Raw genomic sequence first — 19,042 nt, forward strand, 5'->3', positions numbered from 1 at the left:
AATGGCGTCAAATTGCAATGAAATATTGTCGGAGAAGGGGGAAAACATGTGGCAGAAGAAAAAAAAGTGTGAAAATTGATCAATAGATAGCGCTGTATGTGTTGGAATACGTGAATAAAAACAACTGTCATGCGCATGACCCATTAAGTTGGTATAAACACGGTTTTTCCTCCTTTCGTGTCTGCGACGTTCGCTATGACTGTCTCAATGCAGGATCGCGCTCTGCTTGTAAGGCTGTATTACAAGAATAATGACTGTGCACACGTCGCTCTGCAGAAGTCCCGGACACTGAAGGATTCGAAAAAAAGCGTTGACCCGATGACTGCCGTGGGCCTGGAGAAAATGATTCGCAAATTCGAAAATAATGGGTTCTTTTGGTGTATAAATTGGTAGAGGGAGGAAACGAACTGATTCGACGTCAGTGTAAGCAGTGGCCACAGCAATGCAGGAGGAGACGAGTGTTGGTGTCCACGGAGAATTGGCCGAGCACTGGGCTTACCCGTGAGTACGGTGCGTAAAATCCTACGAAACATCCATTCAAAATTAACCACGTGCGCGAGTTGCTTCCTGTTGACCTGCCAGCAAGAGAGGCCTTTGCTTCAGAATTTCTTGCTCGCGTGGAAGTGAACAATGATTGGCCGTGAAAGATTTTGTGCACAGACGAAGCCAACTTCCATCTGACAGGATATGTCAGTACACGGAATTGTCCAATATGTGCAACGAAAAACACACACGCAAATCATCCAGTACCACTTCATCCTGAAAAGGTCACTGTGTGGCGTGGGTTTACGGCATCATTTATACTAGGACGATATCTTTTCGAAGAGACAGGTGCTTCCGGTCCTGTTACCTGTACCGTCACTGGTAAGCGCTATGAGTGTCTTTTGCGCAACCACGTCATTCCAGCTCTCCAAGCCGGCCGGAGTGGCCGAGCGGTTAAAGGCGCTACAGTCTGGAACCGCACGACCGCTACGGTCGCAGGTTCGAATCCTGCCTCGGGCATGGATGTGTGTGCTGTCCTCAGGTTAGTTAGGTTTAAGTAGTTCTAAGTTCTAGGGGACTTATGACCACAGCAGTTGAGTCCCATAGTGCTCAGAGCCATTTGAACCATTTTGAACCAGCTCTCCAACAGCGTGGATGTGTGAATGGGATCACTGTTATGCAAAATGACGCACCTGCGCATATTGTAAATGCAGCTAAGCAGCTGCTGAAGCGCCATTTCGGAAATGCTAAAATTATCAGCCGCCATTTCCCTACAGCCTGCCCGTCCCGATTACTTGATCTTAATTCGTGTGACTTCTGGTTGTGGGGCTACCTGAAAGACGTTATGTTCAGTGTTCCGGTTGCAAATTTAGCTGCATTGAAGGCACGCACTGCGCAACACAATCTGAACGTGACCCCGGAAACGCTTCGATCCGTTGTGGAACATGCTGTTTCTCGATTTCAACTTGCAGAAATCGGTGGACAGCATATTTATTGAACGTGTTTTCCGTCAGTCACACGGAAATTAACAATCCGATTTGTTTCTGATTGATGCTTTTTATGAGGTTTTTGGCCTCAGCACACTAAAAAACCGATGTGATTGATGCTTCTTATGCGGTTTTAGGCCTCAGGACAATTAAAACCCCATGTGAGTGATGCTTTTTATCAGGTTTTTGAGCAAGGACAATTAGAAACCGATTTTCCCATCCGATGTGATAGAACCTTGACGTGGTGGATGGGCTTACGTAACTAACAGTATCACACTTGTACACCCATACACGCTGAGTAGTACAGTTTGTTTAATGTCAAACGTGCACCTTAGGCATTGTCATTTTAGTCGACCACTATTAAATTATGATGCTTACAGCGCCATCTATTGCTACATTTTGTAACTATTTATTTTTCTTCTTCCATACGTTTTCACCCTTCTCCGATAATATTACGTTTCAATTTGACGTCATTCCGACCGGTGGTGTTATTTCCAGGGCGGTTTGAAAGTTTAACTTTGATTATAATCACCCTGTATGTAAAACGTAGAGGTGGATTGGTCGTATAAGGCACAGCAACTTCTTTTAGTTCTTGCATTTTATATGTTTTATCTTCAGTTTGTGGGGACTGCAAGGGAGCTCTTTCGGAAGCACAACCTGTCCATGCTCCCCCTATGATTCTGGCCACGGATCTAGTTCCTCAGAAATCTCGTTTGTTGAAAAGCATCCACTAGGTACTGTGTATGTATTTCACTATATTCTTACTAGGCTGTTTCAATGTTAAACTGTTTTAAATACACATACTTTCCACAAGTGTGTACCTGTACGAAGTTACGCTAACATCCACCCATGTCTTCCGTGCACTTCACTTTCCTTGCCATGTAGTGTATAATCCTTTAGATCAGCGAATTGTTTATGAAAAGTAATGTTTCGGGTACATCTCTGTATACCAGCGAAACGTAGACAGTGTGGAAGCCAGCAATGAACAGAGTAGAATCCTTTGAAATGTGGCTTCGCAGGGAACTGCTGAAAATCAGATGAACTGAAACACATTCAGTAAAGACGTTCTGCCAAGAATCGATGGCAGCAAAATGCCTAATAGGAAACACAATGAATCAAACATATACGAGGGCGCTTCAAACGAAAATTTTAATTTATTATTTATTATTATGAAAACGGGGGAAAACAGAAAGATTAAATATATACATAATTTTTCGATGAAGTCCCCACGGCGTATAGTTCACGTATTCTGCCGCTTCAGAAGTGCGTGAATACCTCGTGAGAAGATTTGAAGATTTATCTTCATTGAGAATGCAACAACTCGTGCACCGCCGATTCTTCTGAAACATTTGCCTCTCAACGGTTCTGTGAGCCTTCTGAACACGCGAGTCGCTCCGGGCGAGGTTTTGGGAGTAAGAATAGTATTCGGGACATTTAAATTTCATATGCTGCACTGTTGGTACGAGCAGCATGGGGACGAGCATTGTCGTGACACAACGAAACACAATCCTCGTCGTTTATTCCTGATTTCAGGGCGAATGGTATTTTGTAGTAGACTTGAGTACGAATTACTGGTCACCCCTTTCCACGTAATGCTCCAAAATTAATCTTCTTGTATCCGATAAGACAGTGAGCATGAATTTTCCTGCCGAACAGCTGAGTGCGTAAATTTTTTGCTGTTGAAGAAGAATTACGCGGCATCCCTTGCTCGATCTTTCCGCTTCGGTTGGGTATAGTGCACCCAGATTTCATCATCTGTGACAGTTGTGTCCAGAAACGATGCAAAAGTTTCTCACAGGCAACCACGCGAGGATGTCCCTGTTCAGCAGTGAACTGGCGTGGCACCCATCTTGCGGAAAATTTATTGAATGCAGCACATCATGGAAAATATTGTGAGCTGATCCAACACCAATATCCAAAACTTAGTTCTTCCGTTCACAGTTATACATCTGCTTTCCTTCACAAGTTCTTCCACAACAGTAATGCCTTCGGTTTGTCACTGCGCAGTGTGAGTGGCCGAAGCACAGAGCGTTTTTTTTTCCAAAAGTTACACCTTTTTATAAATTTCCTGCATCGCTCAGTTGTCAAGGGCCTACACGAATCACCACAATACAGGTAGACGGCGCGGTGGCTGATGGGAAATGCCATCATCTCGAGCTGCACATCCATATTACACTCCACGTGTCCCCATTCTATCATCATTACTATATAAGAAACGTCCAGTGGGTTCACCGATCAGTTTCTGACGAAAATTTTCGAAAATCTTAAGGCAGAGATGTAGTTTTGAAAACGGAGAGCAACTGGTATGGGGATGCTGCCGAGAGAAACAACGAGACCATGCCCTACATTTCTTACTCAGGCGGTAAATTGGCGAACGTCCGCCCCGGTAGCTGATTGGTCAGCGTGACAGACTGTCAATCCTAAGGGCCCGGGTTCGATTCCCGGCTGGGTGTTGTGTTATGTTGTGTTGTCCTAATCATCATCATTTCATCCCTATCGACGCGCAGGTCGTCGAAGTGGCGTCAAATCGAAAGACCTGCACCAGGCGAACGGTCTACCCGACGGGAGGCCCTAGCCACACGACATTTCCATTTTAACTTGGCGAACGAGGACGAACTTTGTAAGGGTTTTTTTAATGTAAAGGTTTTTTTAAATTATCGCTGCCAGTCAGAAACTCTGTCAACTATTGTATTACTTGCTCGTTCGCAGCTTTGGAAATGAATTCTAGGGATGAAATGCTTAATGGAAGCGAAAGCGGTGCGCCGTCTTGCCATCCTAATTCTTGGCAACGCTGTCAGCTCGAGAACAAGGCAACGTTTCAACGCTTGGTAAGTAACGCCGCGCCACCAGCCATAGTCGGTTTCCCCATACAGCACATGTGGCAAACGCCACGGGCCCCGCACTGTCAAGGACCTTGCAGGAACACTTCTCAGTTTTAGGGGACGAAATAACGAATGCTTCACCAGACGTTAGAAACACAGCAATAAACAGATGATTTATGCCTTTTTCCTATACATCCAAGATCTTGAAACTCTTTGCCTAGCTTCAATGTTAGCCACTTCGTTAGTTATATCCACGTAGCGCAAACTTGTGTTTCTTTGCTTACGACACATATCAGAGTTAAGTACTGTAATTGTCTTATTGTAATAAAACTCATTGATACGAGTTGGTTGTTTGTCTAGCGAATCGAGTACGCAGGATTCCTAGACACAACACACACCCAAACATATTCTTGATCATGTAGAAGGGCCTCTTCCACCCAGTCATCGATTATGGATGCTTCTCACATCACGGTGCTGTTCAAGGTGTACTTCATGAACTAAGATACGGTACAGTTCGATGCTTGCTCATGTGCCTTGGAGCAATGCAATCGATTTACTCGTAGAAGCTGCTGAACCTGCGCTGTATGTTCGATGTCAGTACTTGACGAAGAAATTTCGTTACCAAAAGAGTCAGCAACCCAACAGCAAATTAACCACACTCCAAAGAGAAATGAAAGACAATCTTCCCCTCATAGGTCTACGTCGGAAATTAGGAACCTGTACCCTGTTCTAGTGGCTGCATTGGACTCAATGCGTACTACCGACAGCTGAATTCAAATGGATAACGACATAGTCTCATTTGGAATTCAGTTTCTATATCAGCTGGAAATATTACTATTTCAGTTATATGAATCATTGCTTTGCCATAATCAGTTCAGCTTTCAGTGCTTGCGGTAATCTTTATTCGTAGCACTTCGTTCATTTGTATATTGATGCCTCTCAATATCGACACATCAGCAGGTTGTTCAATTTTTAGTGCGGAAGCAAAAGCGATTCGCATGGTTTTCGCATTTGGTTTCGTGTCAGGCTCCAGTAGAGCTTAGGGTTGCCATCCGTCCCCATATATCGGGACCGTCATAGTTATGGACGTTCTTGTCCCAACATCCCGACAAGACCCAATTATTTTCCTGATTTTGCAAAATACTGTTACGATCTTGGCTCAAGTACTGAAGTAACGCCTTCTGTTAGAGCAAAATGTAGGTGCAGCCTCAGTTTTATTTATGTCTTGCCGGTCGGGGTGGCCGAGAGGTTCTAGGCGCTACAGTCTGGAACCACGCGACCGCTACGGTCGCAGGTTCGAATCCTGCCTCGGGCATGGATGTGTGTGATATCTTTAGATTAGTTAGGTTTAAGTAGTTCTAAGGGACTGATGACCTCAGAAGTTAAGTCCCATAGTGCTCAGAGCCATTTGAACAATTTTTATTTATGTCAATAAGTTCATGTTGACAAGGTCGTCTCACAGATGGCGTTGTATATACGTATGCTGTACCGATGACGTCAGCACCTTCTAGATCTAGCTCCAACATTCGAGAAAAAAATGTCCGCCACAACAGCTGAGTGATCAGCGGGACGGAATGGCATGCAAAGGGGCCCGGGTTCGATTCCCGGCTGGGTCGGACATTTTCTCCGCTCAGGGACTGGGTATTGTGTTGTTATCATCATCATCATCATCATCTCATCCCTATCGACATGCAAGTCGCCGATGTGGTGTCAACTAAAAAAGACATGCACCAGGCGACCGGTCTACCCGAAGTCCCTAGCCACACGACGACGGTTCGAGAAAATACCAGACTTCTCCAGTGATACAGGGCTGGAACTATTTAAGCAGCGCCACGTGGAACAATCGACCAGTTCCCATTTGAATAGTGATCTGATAAGACGATTCTTTCTAAACGTAATACGAACAGCGACTGCAGGTTACAAATGTTTGTAATGTTTGCTGCGGGTGTATAGGGCGTGAAGTGTATAGTTACGTGTACTTCGATGACAAGGTTTATTGTCGACTGTTTACCGATTAATAAACTTGTATTGTCATAGCTTACGGAAATGACCAAGGATGGATATTACGCAAAAGAGTGGTCTTTTTCCATGAAAGGACGTATGGATCAGGAAGCGTTGTGTGAGATTTGCAGCAATCTCAGTAGCTCACTGAGGTAAGGTTGATGTGAGGCATCAAAAATCTACGAAGAATCATACAAACAGATTCGCAGTAGCAACGACACCAAAGCCTATTTCTACATTCATGGCTAAAGAAGATACTCAGGAAGACCTGATCGTTGCTGCCGCAGATCTAACAACATCTTATAAAGTTGTCAAGCATCGTCAGTCCTTTGGCTCCTACGACTATACAGTAAAACTGAATGCCACAGTGTATCCTGACTCCAAAGCAGTCTATAGCGAGGACCAAACCTGCAGCGACTGTTAAAAATATTCTCACACCACACTCAGCCCGAATGCGTAAAACAATTGCAAGAAGTTTCAAAAAATGGTTCAAATGGCTCTGAGCACTATGTGACTTAACATCTGAGGTCATCAGTCCCCTAGAACTTAGAACTACTTAAACCTAACTAACTTAAGGACATCACACACATCCATGCCCGAGGCAGGATTCGAACCTGCGGCCGTAGCAGTCGCGCGGTTCCGTACTTAGCGCCTAGAACTGCTCGGCCACCAATGTCGGCCAAGAAGTTTCATTTTACGGCATAAGCACCGACGCATCGAAACACAAAGCTGTATAGATGGTTCCTTTAGTTGTTCAATATTTTAGTGAAACTGGCGGAATCCAACAGAGGCTGTTGAACTTTGATTCGCTGAATAACGGAATATCGGTGACAGTTGCAAAGTTTTGTCTAGACACTTTAAGACAACTGTTAATGCCATTAGATAAATTAATCGCCTTTTGTGAAGACAATACAAGTACCAACATCGGAGGACTTCACCGACGCTGCCAGCGGAATCTGTTTCACCAAATTAAAGAAGAAATAAGAAAAATGTAGAAGGAATTAGATGCCCGCCTACATTCTCCACAAGACTATATCAGGCGCTGCTGGAGTTTTAACTGCCAAAATTGAAATAATCGTCATGAAAATATTCGAATATGATTCAATATATACGGACAGAACAGAGAAACTGAAAGAGTTCTGCTTATATGTTAATAGCAATCATCAGACTCTTCTGTCTCACCTCAAAACATGATAGTTGTTGTTAATGCCGCGAGTTGAGAGAATTATTAACGTTTGGATTCCATTGCCGGTCTCTGTGGCCGAGCGGTTCTAGGCGCTTCAGTCCGCAACCGCGCTACTGCTACGGTCGCAGGTTCGAATCCTGCCTCTTGCATGGATGTGTGTGATGCCCTTAAGTTAGTTAGGTTTAAGTAGATCTACGTCTAGGGGACTGATGACCTCAGATGTTAAGTCCCATAGTGCTTAGAGCCATTTGTACCATTTCTGGATTCCATTAAAAATTTTTGACGCCGAAGACAGGCCACCTACAATAATTTCAGATTTTCTCAGTAGTCCATCAGTGGAGCTTACTTCATGTTTCCGCAGTCAAACTTGGCTATGTTTGAAAAAAAAAAAATTTGAAAATCGAGGAGAACATTAAAATCTCGATAACTGAAATTACATATGCAGGAGAACCGTGAAGTTACTCTAATGAGAGAGATTTAGTATCGTCCTTGAAGTTGTGAGAGCAGGTCATAGGCCGTACCTGGTCTGCGAAAAGCCGGGTTCGAGCCCCGGCCCGGCATACTGTTTCAATCGGGCAGGAAGTTTCAGATCAGCGCGCACTCCACTGCAAAGAGCTAACTCGTTCTGGTAACCAACGATAACAATCGTATTTCATCGAGATAGAGTGTTTCACTACGTTTTGACGATTTCAAACTTGAATAACGCTCGCTGAAAACAAGATACAGGGACGGTGGCGCCGTCTATTAGTAGTGCTGAGTGTCAAGTTTCATCCCATGTACAGGTCACTAATCATGTCACACTAGTCGAAGCAACGTAGTGTTCTATCGATGGAGTGTTGTTTTCGCTACGGCGAATCTTCCGTGCTCGTGAATCGTGCCATTCGTAAGCATTTAAACATTCAGCCGCCATATCCAACTCTTGCTCACGGAACAATACAGAACTGGGTAAGAAACTTCCGTGCAAATGCCAGTGCATCGGGCCGAAAGTCAATCGGCGTTTGGAACACCATCCGTACTCCCGAGAACATCGAACGTGTGGGCAGCAGTTTACAGTCAAGCCCTTCTCATTCGTAACGAACACGCACCCAAACGCTGATCATGCCACACATCCAACAAGACCTTGCAAGTTCTCCGTGAAGCGTTTGGTAATCGCATAACTTCCAAACGCGTTTTTGTCGATTAACCGCCTCGCTCGCCCGGTTTAACCGTACCGGTCTTTTACCTATGTGGTTATTTGAAACGAGAGAGTACTCCGACCGGCTGAGAAATTTGCAACAGTTAAAAATTCTAGTTTACGAAGAAATTTCCAGAATTATTCTAGCAGTTGCGAAAGATGTGTTCAAAAAGTGAGTAAAAGGTCTAGGGTATTGTGTAGGTGCGAATGGCCATTTGCCCGATTTCGTATTTTAGAATAAACTTGAATAAATGTTGTATCTAGTGTAAAATGTTGAACTTCATTTCGCGATTAATTTGTGTGCTATTCAATTTGAAATCATCAAAACATCGTGAAATATCCTGTATGTAGTTTCCGGATATGACGTTAAAGGTTTGAAACTATTGAAATGGCTCTGAGCACTATGGGACTCAACTGCTGAGGGCATTAGTCCCGTAGAACTTAGAACTAGTTAAACCTAACTAACCTAAGGACATCGCAAACATCCATGCCCGAGGCAGGATTCGGACCTGCGACCGTAGCGGTCTTGCGGTTCCAGACTGCAGCGCCTTTAACTGCACGGCCACTTCGGCCGGCTTTGAAACTATTTCTTAAACAAAATTTCTTCAGTATCAAGAAAATTAACATAATTCCAAACCTAATTAAAATTAAGAACATTTTCGATATGCTTAGATACATTATAGAGATACATACCATATGCAAATTCCTCGGAGGAGAAGGCAGGGCTGTGGCGGCTACCTGGAGAAAATAATTGTGGCGACAACTCGCAACTATGGACCTTAAACTTCGTATACACTACTGGCCATTAAAATTGCTACACCAAGAAGAAATGCAGATGATAAACGGGTATTCATTGGACAAATATATTGTACTAGAACTGACATGTGATTACATTTTCACGCAATTTGGGTGCATGGATCCTGAGAAATCAGTACCCAGAACAACCACCTCTGGCCGTAATAACGGCCTTGATACTCCCTGGGCATTGAGTCAAACTGAGCTTGGATGGCGTCTACAGGTACAGCTGCCCATGCAGCTGCAAGACGATACCACAGTTCATCAAGAGTAGTGATTGGCGTATTGCGACGAGCCAGTTGCTCGGCCACCATTCACCTGATGTTTTCAGTTGGTGAAAGATCTGGAGAATGTGCTGGCCAGGGCAGATGTCGAACATTTTCTGTATCCATCAAGGCCCGTACAGGACCTGCAACATGCGGTCGTGCATTATCCTGCTGAAATGTAGGGTTTCGCAGGGATCGAATGAAGGGTAGAGCAACGGGACGTAACACATCTGAAATGTATCGTCCACTGTTCAAAGTGCCGTCAATGCGAACAAGAGGTGACCGAGACGTGTAACCAATGGCACCACATACCATCACGCCGGGTGATACGCCAGTATGGCGATGACGAATACACGCTTTGAATGTGCGTTCACGGCGATGTCGCCAAACACGGATGCGACCATCATGATGCTGTAAAAAGAACCTGGATTCATCGGAAAAAATGACGTTTTACCATTCGTGCACCCAGGTTCGTCGTTGAGTACACCATCACAGGCGCTCCTGTCTGTGATGCAGCGTCAAGGGTAACCGCATCCATGGTCTCCGAGCTGATAGTCCACGCTGCTGCAAACGTCGTCGAACTGTTCGTGCAGATGGTTGTTGTCTTGCAAACGTCCCCATCTGTTGACTCAGGGATCGAGGCGTGGCTGGACGATCCGTTACACCCATGCGGATAAGATGCCTGTCATCTCGACTGCTAGTGATACGAGGCCGTTGGGATCCAGCACGGCGTTCCATATTACCTTCCTGAACCCACCGATTCCATATTCTGGTGACAGTCATTGGATCTCGACCAACGCGAGCAGCAATGTCACGATACGATACGATACACCGCAATCTGCGATAGGCTACAATCCGACCTTTATCAAAATCGGAAACGTGATGATACGCATTTCTTCTCCTTACAGGAGGCATGGCAACAACGTTTCACCAGGCAACGCCGGTCAATTGCTGTTTGTGTATGAGAAATTGGTTGGAAACTTTACTCATGTCAGCATGTTGTAGGTGTCGTCACCAGTGCCAACCTTGTGTGAATGCTCTGAAAAGCTAATCATTTGCATATCACAGCATCTTCTTCCTGTCGGTTAAATTTCGCGTCTGTAGCACGTCATCTTCGTGGTGTAGCAATTTTAATGGCCAGTAGTGTACTATCTAACTTAAATCATACTATAACACCCAAAACTTTTCAGTAACTATTAAGAATAGCTACGGCTGATTGTTATTGTTGGAAACTTGCAATGCTGGGCAAGTATGCCACAGGGATGCCTGCTTACTGCCTTTCCGTCTCCACAGAAGGTAACGTTTGGTGACAAATGTCGTGACGTTGCAGACACGGTGCCGGAGCTGCAGTGGACGTTCGTGGAGCAGGCGCTGAGTCCAGGACCGCCGGTGTCGCTGCGGTGCTCCGCCGCTGGAAGTCCGCCCCCGCAGTTCACCTGGTACCTCGATGGACGGCCTCTTACCGCCTCACGTCTCGGCCACAGGTCAGTAGCCAGTACCCTTCAATACGTATATACCGATCTGGAACAGCTCTAAAAGTCTAGCTCTCTGTGTTATTACAATGGGCTTCCTTAGTAGAGTACATCAATCACCAAAGGTAGCTGTTGTTGTTATTGTTGAAGGTAATGATGATGCTAATGGTGATGATGTTAACGTTGTCTTCAGTCGGAAGACTAGATTGATGCAGCTCTTCATGTTTGTCTATTCAGTGCAAGCCTCCTCATGTGCACCGTACCACGCCCGTACCGAGAGGGCGACAACAGAGACCCCACAAAGGGCGCAGCCACAGAGGAGGCCCAAACGCCGACAGGGAAAAACGCTACAAATACAAGATTTAAGAATTAACCGGAAAGAAACGTCTTCTACTCCTTCAATTCCTGTCTTCTGCCTTTCCGTTGTAAGAGCACGCTGTTCTCACAGCGTCATTTCTACAGATTCATTTCGTCCCGTGTAGCTTCATAAAGAAACGATTACTGCCGGGCAGACGTCCACCGCTAACGTGATTTCATTGTTTTTGGGTGACAACAATGCGCTCTATTGATACAGATGCCGCCTACACAGCTCTCCCACGTTCAACAATGGAATTCTTACTGCTGTTTCACTACACTTCCATCGTCATTAGAATAAACCTGATGTATGCGCTCCACGCCAACAAATGCATTGTTAGCTGAAACTGCACAAATGCCCTGTGCCCTACGATGCAAATTAATGACCGATATATTCCTTGTAAGAAGACTTGGTGTAATTGACCACCCACTGATACAGAAACTCGACAGATGGTTTCAAAAAGACATGAATAGACAGAGAGGAAACACTGCCCTAAAACCAGGACTGTACAAGCTTCGTAAGCCCAAAGTACATCATACCTAATATCCGGAGAACGTTAACATATCGTAATTCAGAATACCAGTACAACGAAATAACTTCAGTAGCTGATGTCTTCTAATTCCCAATAACAACAAATAATGGTGCAGAACATACTGGCGTCTCCAAAACTCTAGATAATGGTAGAGTAGGTTGGGCTTTCCTACGTCCAAGCACAAATTACAGGGAACTGATATCGCTTCCCAGTTAAACCTCTAGCTTTACGGCAGAAGCTAAAGCTATACTCGCAGCTTTATGTTATTCGCGGACCCTCACACCAAGAAGCATTCTGATTATAGCGCACTGAAGAACGTTGCTCCAATACTTGCAGACACTTGCCATTCTCAAGAAATTAAATCCACTGGTAGTGGACATCATGAAAGCTACCAAAAAAAACGAATAAACTGGAAAGAAGATAAAACATACGTGCATCAAACAACATGCCAACCTTAAATATAATCAAATGGTCGATGAATTAGCGAAAAGTGCTGCTCAACACTTTACTTTTGTAAATATCTTATTACCGTCATCAGACACGAAGACTACTTTATATAGAAGAACAAGGCGACAATGGAACGACGAATATCAAGCTTCATTGTGCTTTAGAGGGAAATATTATGGTCAAATATAGCCGAACATTCCTTCAAAACCCTGGTACTACTCAATTAAGGCGAACGAAAAATTTATAAACTCAATAATCCGAATAAGATTTAATCACGGATCTTTCCCTAACCGTCTTCACCGATTAAGCGTCCTAGACAATCCTTATTGCGAATGTAATGGAATAATAGTGGGGAATATCAGTCACATCTTTTTCGAATGTAAACTACATGGAAAGCAAAAAAATCGAATTTATTCAACAATTAATGAGATGCAATCAACCATTGCCAACTACCGTACCAGATCTCCTGCAATCGAATAATATACTAATCCTAAAATTAATTACGAAATTTTTAGATAAATGTGACCTCACTTTGTAAAACCCGAAAACACTGAAAGATAGCTGTATGGTCTTCAGACCAAAAGTCAAAATGAAAAAAAAAAAAAACACAAAAAGAATCTGACGTAAACAAACACAAACGCTATGATTGGTCAGCAGGCTTAGCACAAGCAGTTCACTGGTGTTGTTCCGCTCTTGGAGGTAGTTCCTACTTATCTATTAGATATTTTATTACATTGTTGCTGTAAATGAAGTTTTAATATATGTATGAACAACCATCAACGTTTTTCTTAATCACACTTTAGCTACGAAGTTTTAATTTAAGAAATCGTGTACAGTCTTTGTAACTGCTTGTTGTGCTTTTGTGAGGTAAAACGTGCTGCGAATATGGGTGACGCTGCCCCATGCTCCGTAGTGAAATGTGTTCGTGGAATATTGTTAACAAATGGCAAGAAACAGTTTGTTCCTAACATTTTTCACATGTTTACAGAGAAAATCGAGTTCGAAGTTGCAAAGAGACTCGCGTGGTGTAATCGGTAGCGATGGGGACTTTTATTTGGTTGTACTGTGGATGATCGCTGGCCCGAATCTCCCTGACTGGGGTTTATTTTTTTAAAAACATATAGCTTTTAGATATAAAATACATCAAATGTACGTTAATTAATAAAGATTTCATTATCATTTTACGGAAAATGCACATCTGTTTCTAATTAGATATCGCATGCTAAAGTCCAGTTTTCGTTGCAAATATAAATTCTCAATTATTGATATTTTATTAAATATTGTTAATAAAGCTTGTTTAGAATTTAAAAAACCGTTACAGATTTTTGGGACAAAAATACAAATCAAAAACCTTTTACTTGGACTGTGACCATTGTTTTACGCCACAGATGTTGTTTCACACGGGCCGGAATGATAAGCGTCGTTTGACATGGAAAATAATTTAACGGCATCGAACAGACCGTACAAAAGCTGCATTTCCACTGTTCTCCTGTAAAACTGCAATCTGAACACTACAAAATCGATCTACATATACGTCTACATGGTTACTCTGCAATTGACACTTAAGTGCCTGTCAGAGGATTCATCGAACCATTTTCAAACTACTTCTCTACCATTCCACACTCGATTGGCGCGTGGGACAAGGAACAACTAAATCTTTCCGTTCGAGCTTTGATTTTTCTTATTTTATTATGGTGATCGTTTCTCTCTACGTAGGTGGGTGTCAACAAAATATTTCCGCAATCGGAAGAGAAAGTTGGTGATTGAAATTTCGTAAACAGATCTCGCCGCAAAGAAAACCGCCTTTGTTCCAGTGGCTGCCACCCCAGTCCGCGTATCATATCAGTGCCACTCTCACCCCTGTTGCGCGATAACACGAAACGAGCTGCCCGTCTTTGCACTTGTTCGATGTCCTCCGTCAATCCTACCTGGTAAGGTGTCAAGAGAAGGAACTTGTCGCGAGAAATGACAATTCATTTATGCTGCCAAACGTACTGAAGCTAATGCACGAAGGGTTGTCACACGTCATTGTCGAACGCTGGCAGGACACAGAATGGCACGTCATAAAAGAAGAGGAGAAAATGTGGCGCTTGGATGGCTTCTTGGATTCTGTTGTTGATGCTTCGTTATCAATATGGCAGATGATAGTTCCAATATTGAAATGTATCCACGAACAATATGAGACTGGAATAGAAGGGAGAACCGATAGAGGTACTCAAGGTACCCTCCGCCACACGCCGTCAGGTGGCTTGCGGAGTATGGATGTAGATGTATTCGTCGGATATAAAAGGAGTTCAGAGGTTAACAGACGACTGACAGTGATACCGTCGGTGGCTTAATTATTCAACTATACGGTGAAATCCTGTTCCGTTTTAAAGTTAGGTACTTTCTTCACACTTGTTTTCCATTACAATAATATGTTCACCAAGAACGTGAGCATGTCGTGTTTTCAGTTTGGTCTCCTAAAGAAGCACATTGCCGAAGTTTTGCCACGTATTGTTTAATTCTGTTTAAAAATGAAATGAAATTATAATGCTTGTCTGGTCGTATCTTTTTACATCTTAACTGCAGCTGTTCACAACTTCGCAGATTAGTTGAACTACCTGGCTGGTCAGTGCTGTCCAAGTTAAATGCGCCAGTAAGGCTTTTATCCAGTGATCTCGCTCAGTCGGTGCGCTCGAAACGCAAAGCATAAAACGTAATCCTTCTTATCGTATTCGACTGAACTCAAGGCGGCTTCGCTGGCCGCGCCACGAGAAACAAAATCCAATGCGATTCCAGCAAACGCGGAAGAATACATGGTGTAATACAGGGTTATTACAAATGATTGAAGCGATTTCACAGCTCTACAATAACTTTATTATTTGAGATATTTTCACAATGCTTTGCACACACATACAAAAACTCAAAAAGTTTTTTTTAGGCATTCACAAATGTTCGATATGTGCCCCTTTAGTGATTCGGCAGACATCAAGCCGATAATCAAGTTCCTCCCACACTCGGCGCAGCATGTCCCCATCGATGAGTTCGAAAGCATCGTTGATGCGAGCTCGCAGTTCTGGCACGTTTCTTGGTAGAGGAGGTTTAAACACTGAATCTTTCACATAACCCCACAGAAAGAAATCGCATGGGATTAAGTCAGGAGAGCGTGGAGGCCATGACATGAATTGCTGATCATGATCTCCACCACGACCGATCCATCGGTTTTCCAATCTCCTGTTTAAGAAATGCCGAACATCATGATGGAAGTGCGGTGGAGCACCATCCTGTTGAAAGATGAAGTCGGCGCTGTCGGTCTCAAGTTGTGGCATGAGCCAATTTTCCGGCATGTCCAGATACACGTGTCCTGTAACGTTTTTTTCGCAGAAGAAAAAGGGACCGTAAACTTTAAACCGTGAGATTGCACAAAACACGTTAACTTTTGGTGAATTGCGAATTTGCTGCACGAATGCATGAGGATTCTCTACCGCCCAGATTCGCACATTGTGTCTGTTCACTTTACCATTAAGAAAAAATGTTGCTTCATCACTGAAAACAAGTTTCGCACTGAACGCATCCTCTTCCATGAGCTGTTGCAACCGCGCCGAAAATTCAAAGCGTTTGACTTTGTCATCGGGTGTCAGGGCTTGTAGCAATTGTAAACGGTAATGCTTCTGCTTTAGCCTTTTCCGTAAGATTTTCCAAACCGTCGGCTGTGATACGTTTAGCTCCCTGCTAGCTTTATTCGTCGACTTCCGCGGGCTACGCGTGAAACTTGCCCGCACGCGTTCAACCGTTTTTCGCTCACTGCAGGCCGACCCGTTGATTTCCCCTTACAGAGGCATCCAGAAGCTTTAAACTGCGCATACCATCGCCGAATGGAGTTAGCAGTTGGTGGATCTTTGTTTAACTTCGTCCTGAAGTGTCGTTGCACTGTTATGACTGACCGATGTGAGTGCATTTCAAGCAAGACATACGCTTTCTCGGCTACTGTCGCAATTTTGTCTCACTGCGCTCTCGAGCGCTCTGGCGGCGGAAACCTGAAGTGCGGCTTCAGCCGAACAAAACTTTATGAGTTTTTCTACGTATCTGTAGTGCGTCGTGACCATATGTCAATGAATGGAGCTACAGTGAATTTATGAAATCGCTTCAATCATTTGTAATAGCCCTGTATTTACACCAAGTTTATTCTTATGATGAACGCAGTATAGCCTACCATATTGTTTGCCGGACGCCAGAAGTCGGTGAGCGAGTGCCGAATCAAAGGCTTTCGATTTCTGCAAACAGAGGACTGTTGCGAGACGCGACAGTGGAGGAAGCAAGCAGCTAAGTTGGAATTCACTTGCCCCACTAACCAGTAGGTTGCAGCTCCCAAGTTTCGGTTGGTAGGATACGCTGTATAGATTTTAAAAATATCGAGAGTAAGCCACTTGTGGCCGATTAATAACATTACCGGATTTCTTAGTCATTGAGCCTATAGACAATATTTAAAAGCTGATCTCAGGCATAAACAAACGTACGTTCCTTCAGCGGTTATCGGCTGCATTGCTCATACACCTGGTGTCGTAAGACCACTGAAACTAGGCGTCACTGATGTATTACGTACAATCATTAGGTATTTTGTTTTTATCCTAGCGCGAATGAAACTCTCACACTCCTGAAAACACCGAAAATTAACGTTTTTTTTGCTGAACACCGTGCTAAACGTTTAACCCACGTAAAATCTTTATTAAACTTCACCGGACATTCGATTCCCCTGTGCTTCATTTTTATTAAACCTACTTAGAAAATACAAAAATTTGCTCAATACGCCTAGAAAAATTGCAGAAAGACCATTTACAGGGGAGTGGGGGGGGGGGGGGGGGGGGGGACAGATTTGGCTGTTCTGCTACAGACGCAGTATCACCCCACCAGACCTCTGCACCCTACATCCAGTAAACTTCCTTTCTATAGTCAAGACTTGGTCCCCCCATTCAGTTTTTACCCCACTGCACTACCCTCCTTTACGAAATTGACGTTTCCATGATGCTTCGGGATGTGTCTCATCAATCGATCCCCTCTTTTAGTGAAGCTGCGCCATAAATTTATTTTCTCCCCAGTCGGATTCAATCCTTCCCTCATTAATTTTCTATCTACCCATTTAATGTTCAGTATTCTGAAACAGTCGGTTTCAAAAGCTTTTATGGTATTCTCGTCTTTACTACTTATTGTCCATGTTCCACTTCATAATAGGCTACAATCTGGCCAAATACTTACAGAAAAGACTGCAGGAGAGCTTCTGTAAAGTTTGGAAAGTAGGAGACGAGGTACTGGCAGAAGTAAAGCTGTGAGTACCGGGCGTGAGTCGTGCTTCGGTAGCTCAGTTGGTAGAGCACTTGCCAGCGAAAGGCAAAGGTCCCGAGTTCGAGTCTCGGTCGGGCACACAGTTTTAATCTGCCAGGAAGTTTCATATCAGCGCACACTCCGCTGCAGAGTGAAAATCTCATTCTGGAAACATCCCCCAGGCAGTGGCTAAGCCATGTCTCCGCTATATCCTTTCTTTCAGGAGTGCTAGTTCTGCTAGGTTCGCAGGAGAGCTTCTGTAAAGTTTGGAAGGTAGGGGACGAGGTACTGGCAGAAGTACAGCTGTGAGTACCGGGAGTGAGTCGTGCTTCGGTAGCTCAGATGGTAGAGCACTTGCCCGCAAAAGGCAAAGGTCCCGAGTTCGAGTCTCGGTCGGGCACACAGTTTTAATCTGCCAGGAAGTTTCATATCAGCGCACACTCCGCTGCAGAGTGAAAATCTCATTCTGGAAACATCCCCCAGGCTGTGGCTAAGCCATGTCTCCGCTATATCCTTTCTTTCAGGAGTGCTAGTTCGGCTAGGTTCGCAGGAGAGCTTCTGTAAAGTTTGGAAAGTAGGAGACGAGGTACTGGCAGAAGTAAAGCTGTGAGTACCGGGCGTGAGTCGTGCTTCGGTAGCTCAGTTGGTAGAGCACTTGCCCGCGAAAGGCAAAGGTCCCGAGTTCGAGTCTCGGTCGGGCACACAGTTTTAATCTGCCAGGAAGTTTCATATCAGCGCACACTCCGCTGCAGAGTGAAAATCTCATTCTGGATCAGCAACTTGTCTTAATGTTCTGAAATGCAAAATTGTGCGCTTCACAGACAGACAAAACGTAGTATCCTATGACTATAACATCAATGAGTCACTTCTGGAATCGGCCAACTCGTAAAAATACCTGGCTGTAACACTTTGTAAGGAATATGAAATGGAATTTTCACATATGCTCAGTCGTGGGTAAAGCAGGTGGTAGACTTCGATTTATTGCCAGAATACTGGGGAAGTGCAGTCAGTCTACGAAGGATATTGCTTACAAATCACTCGGGCGACCGGTTCCAGAATAGTGTCCGAATGTGTGGAACCCGTACCAGATAGGGCTAAGTGACACAGAGATACTGAAGAAGCTGAGCTGGAAGATTCTTGATAGACGTAAACTATCCCGAGAAAGGCTAGTAACAAAGTTTCAAGAAACGGCTCTAGACAATGACTCTACGAGTATACTAGA

General features: G+C 44.1%; 1 protein-coding gene across 1 annotated transcript in view; it reads left to right on the forward strand.

Annotated features, from left to right (window-relative positions):
• Positions 1-19,042, forward strand: part of LOC124780123 (Down syndrome cell adhesion molecule-like protein Dscam2) — a 372,570-nt gene that overhangs the window by 109,869 nt on the left and 243,659 nt on the right. The window contains exon 4 of the mRNA XM_047253757.1: positions 11,044-11,197. Within this exon, the coding sequence (XP_047109713.1) occupies positions 11,044-11,197 (154 nt within the window). The remainder of the gene's footprint in view (positions 1-11,043; positions 11,198-19,042) is intronic.

The sequence above is a fragment of the Schistocerca piceifrons genome, chromosome 1 (genome assembly GCF_021461385.2).
Source record: "Schistocerca piceifrons isolate TAMUIC-IGC-003096 chromosome 1, iqSchPice1.1, whole genome shotgun sequence".
Taxonomy (NCBI): domain Eukaryota; kingdom Metazoa; phylum Arthropoda; class Insecta; order Orthoptera; family Acrididae; genus Schistocerca; species Schistocerca piceifrons.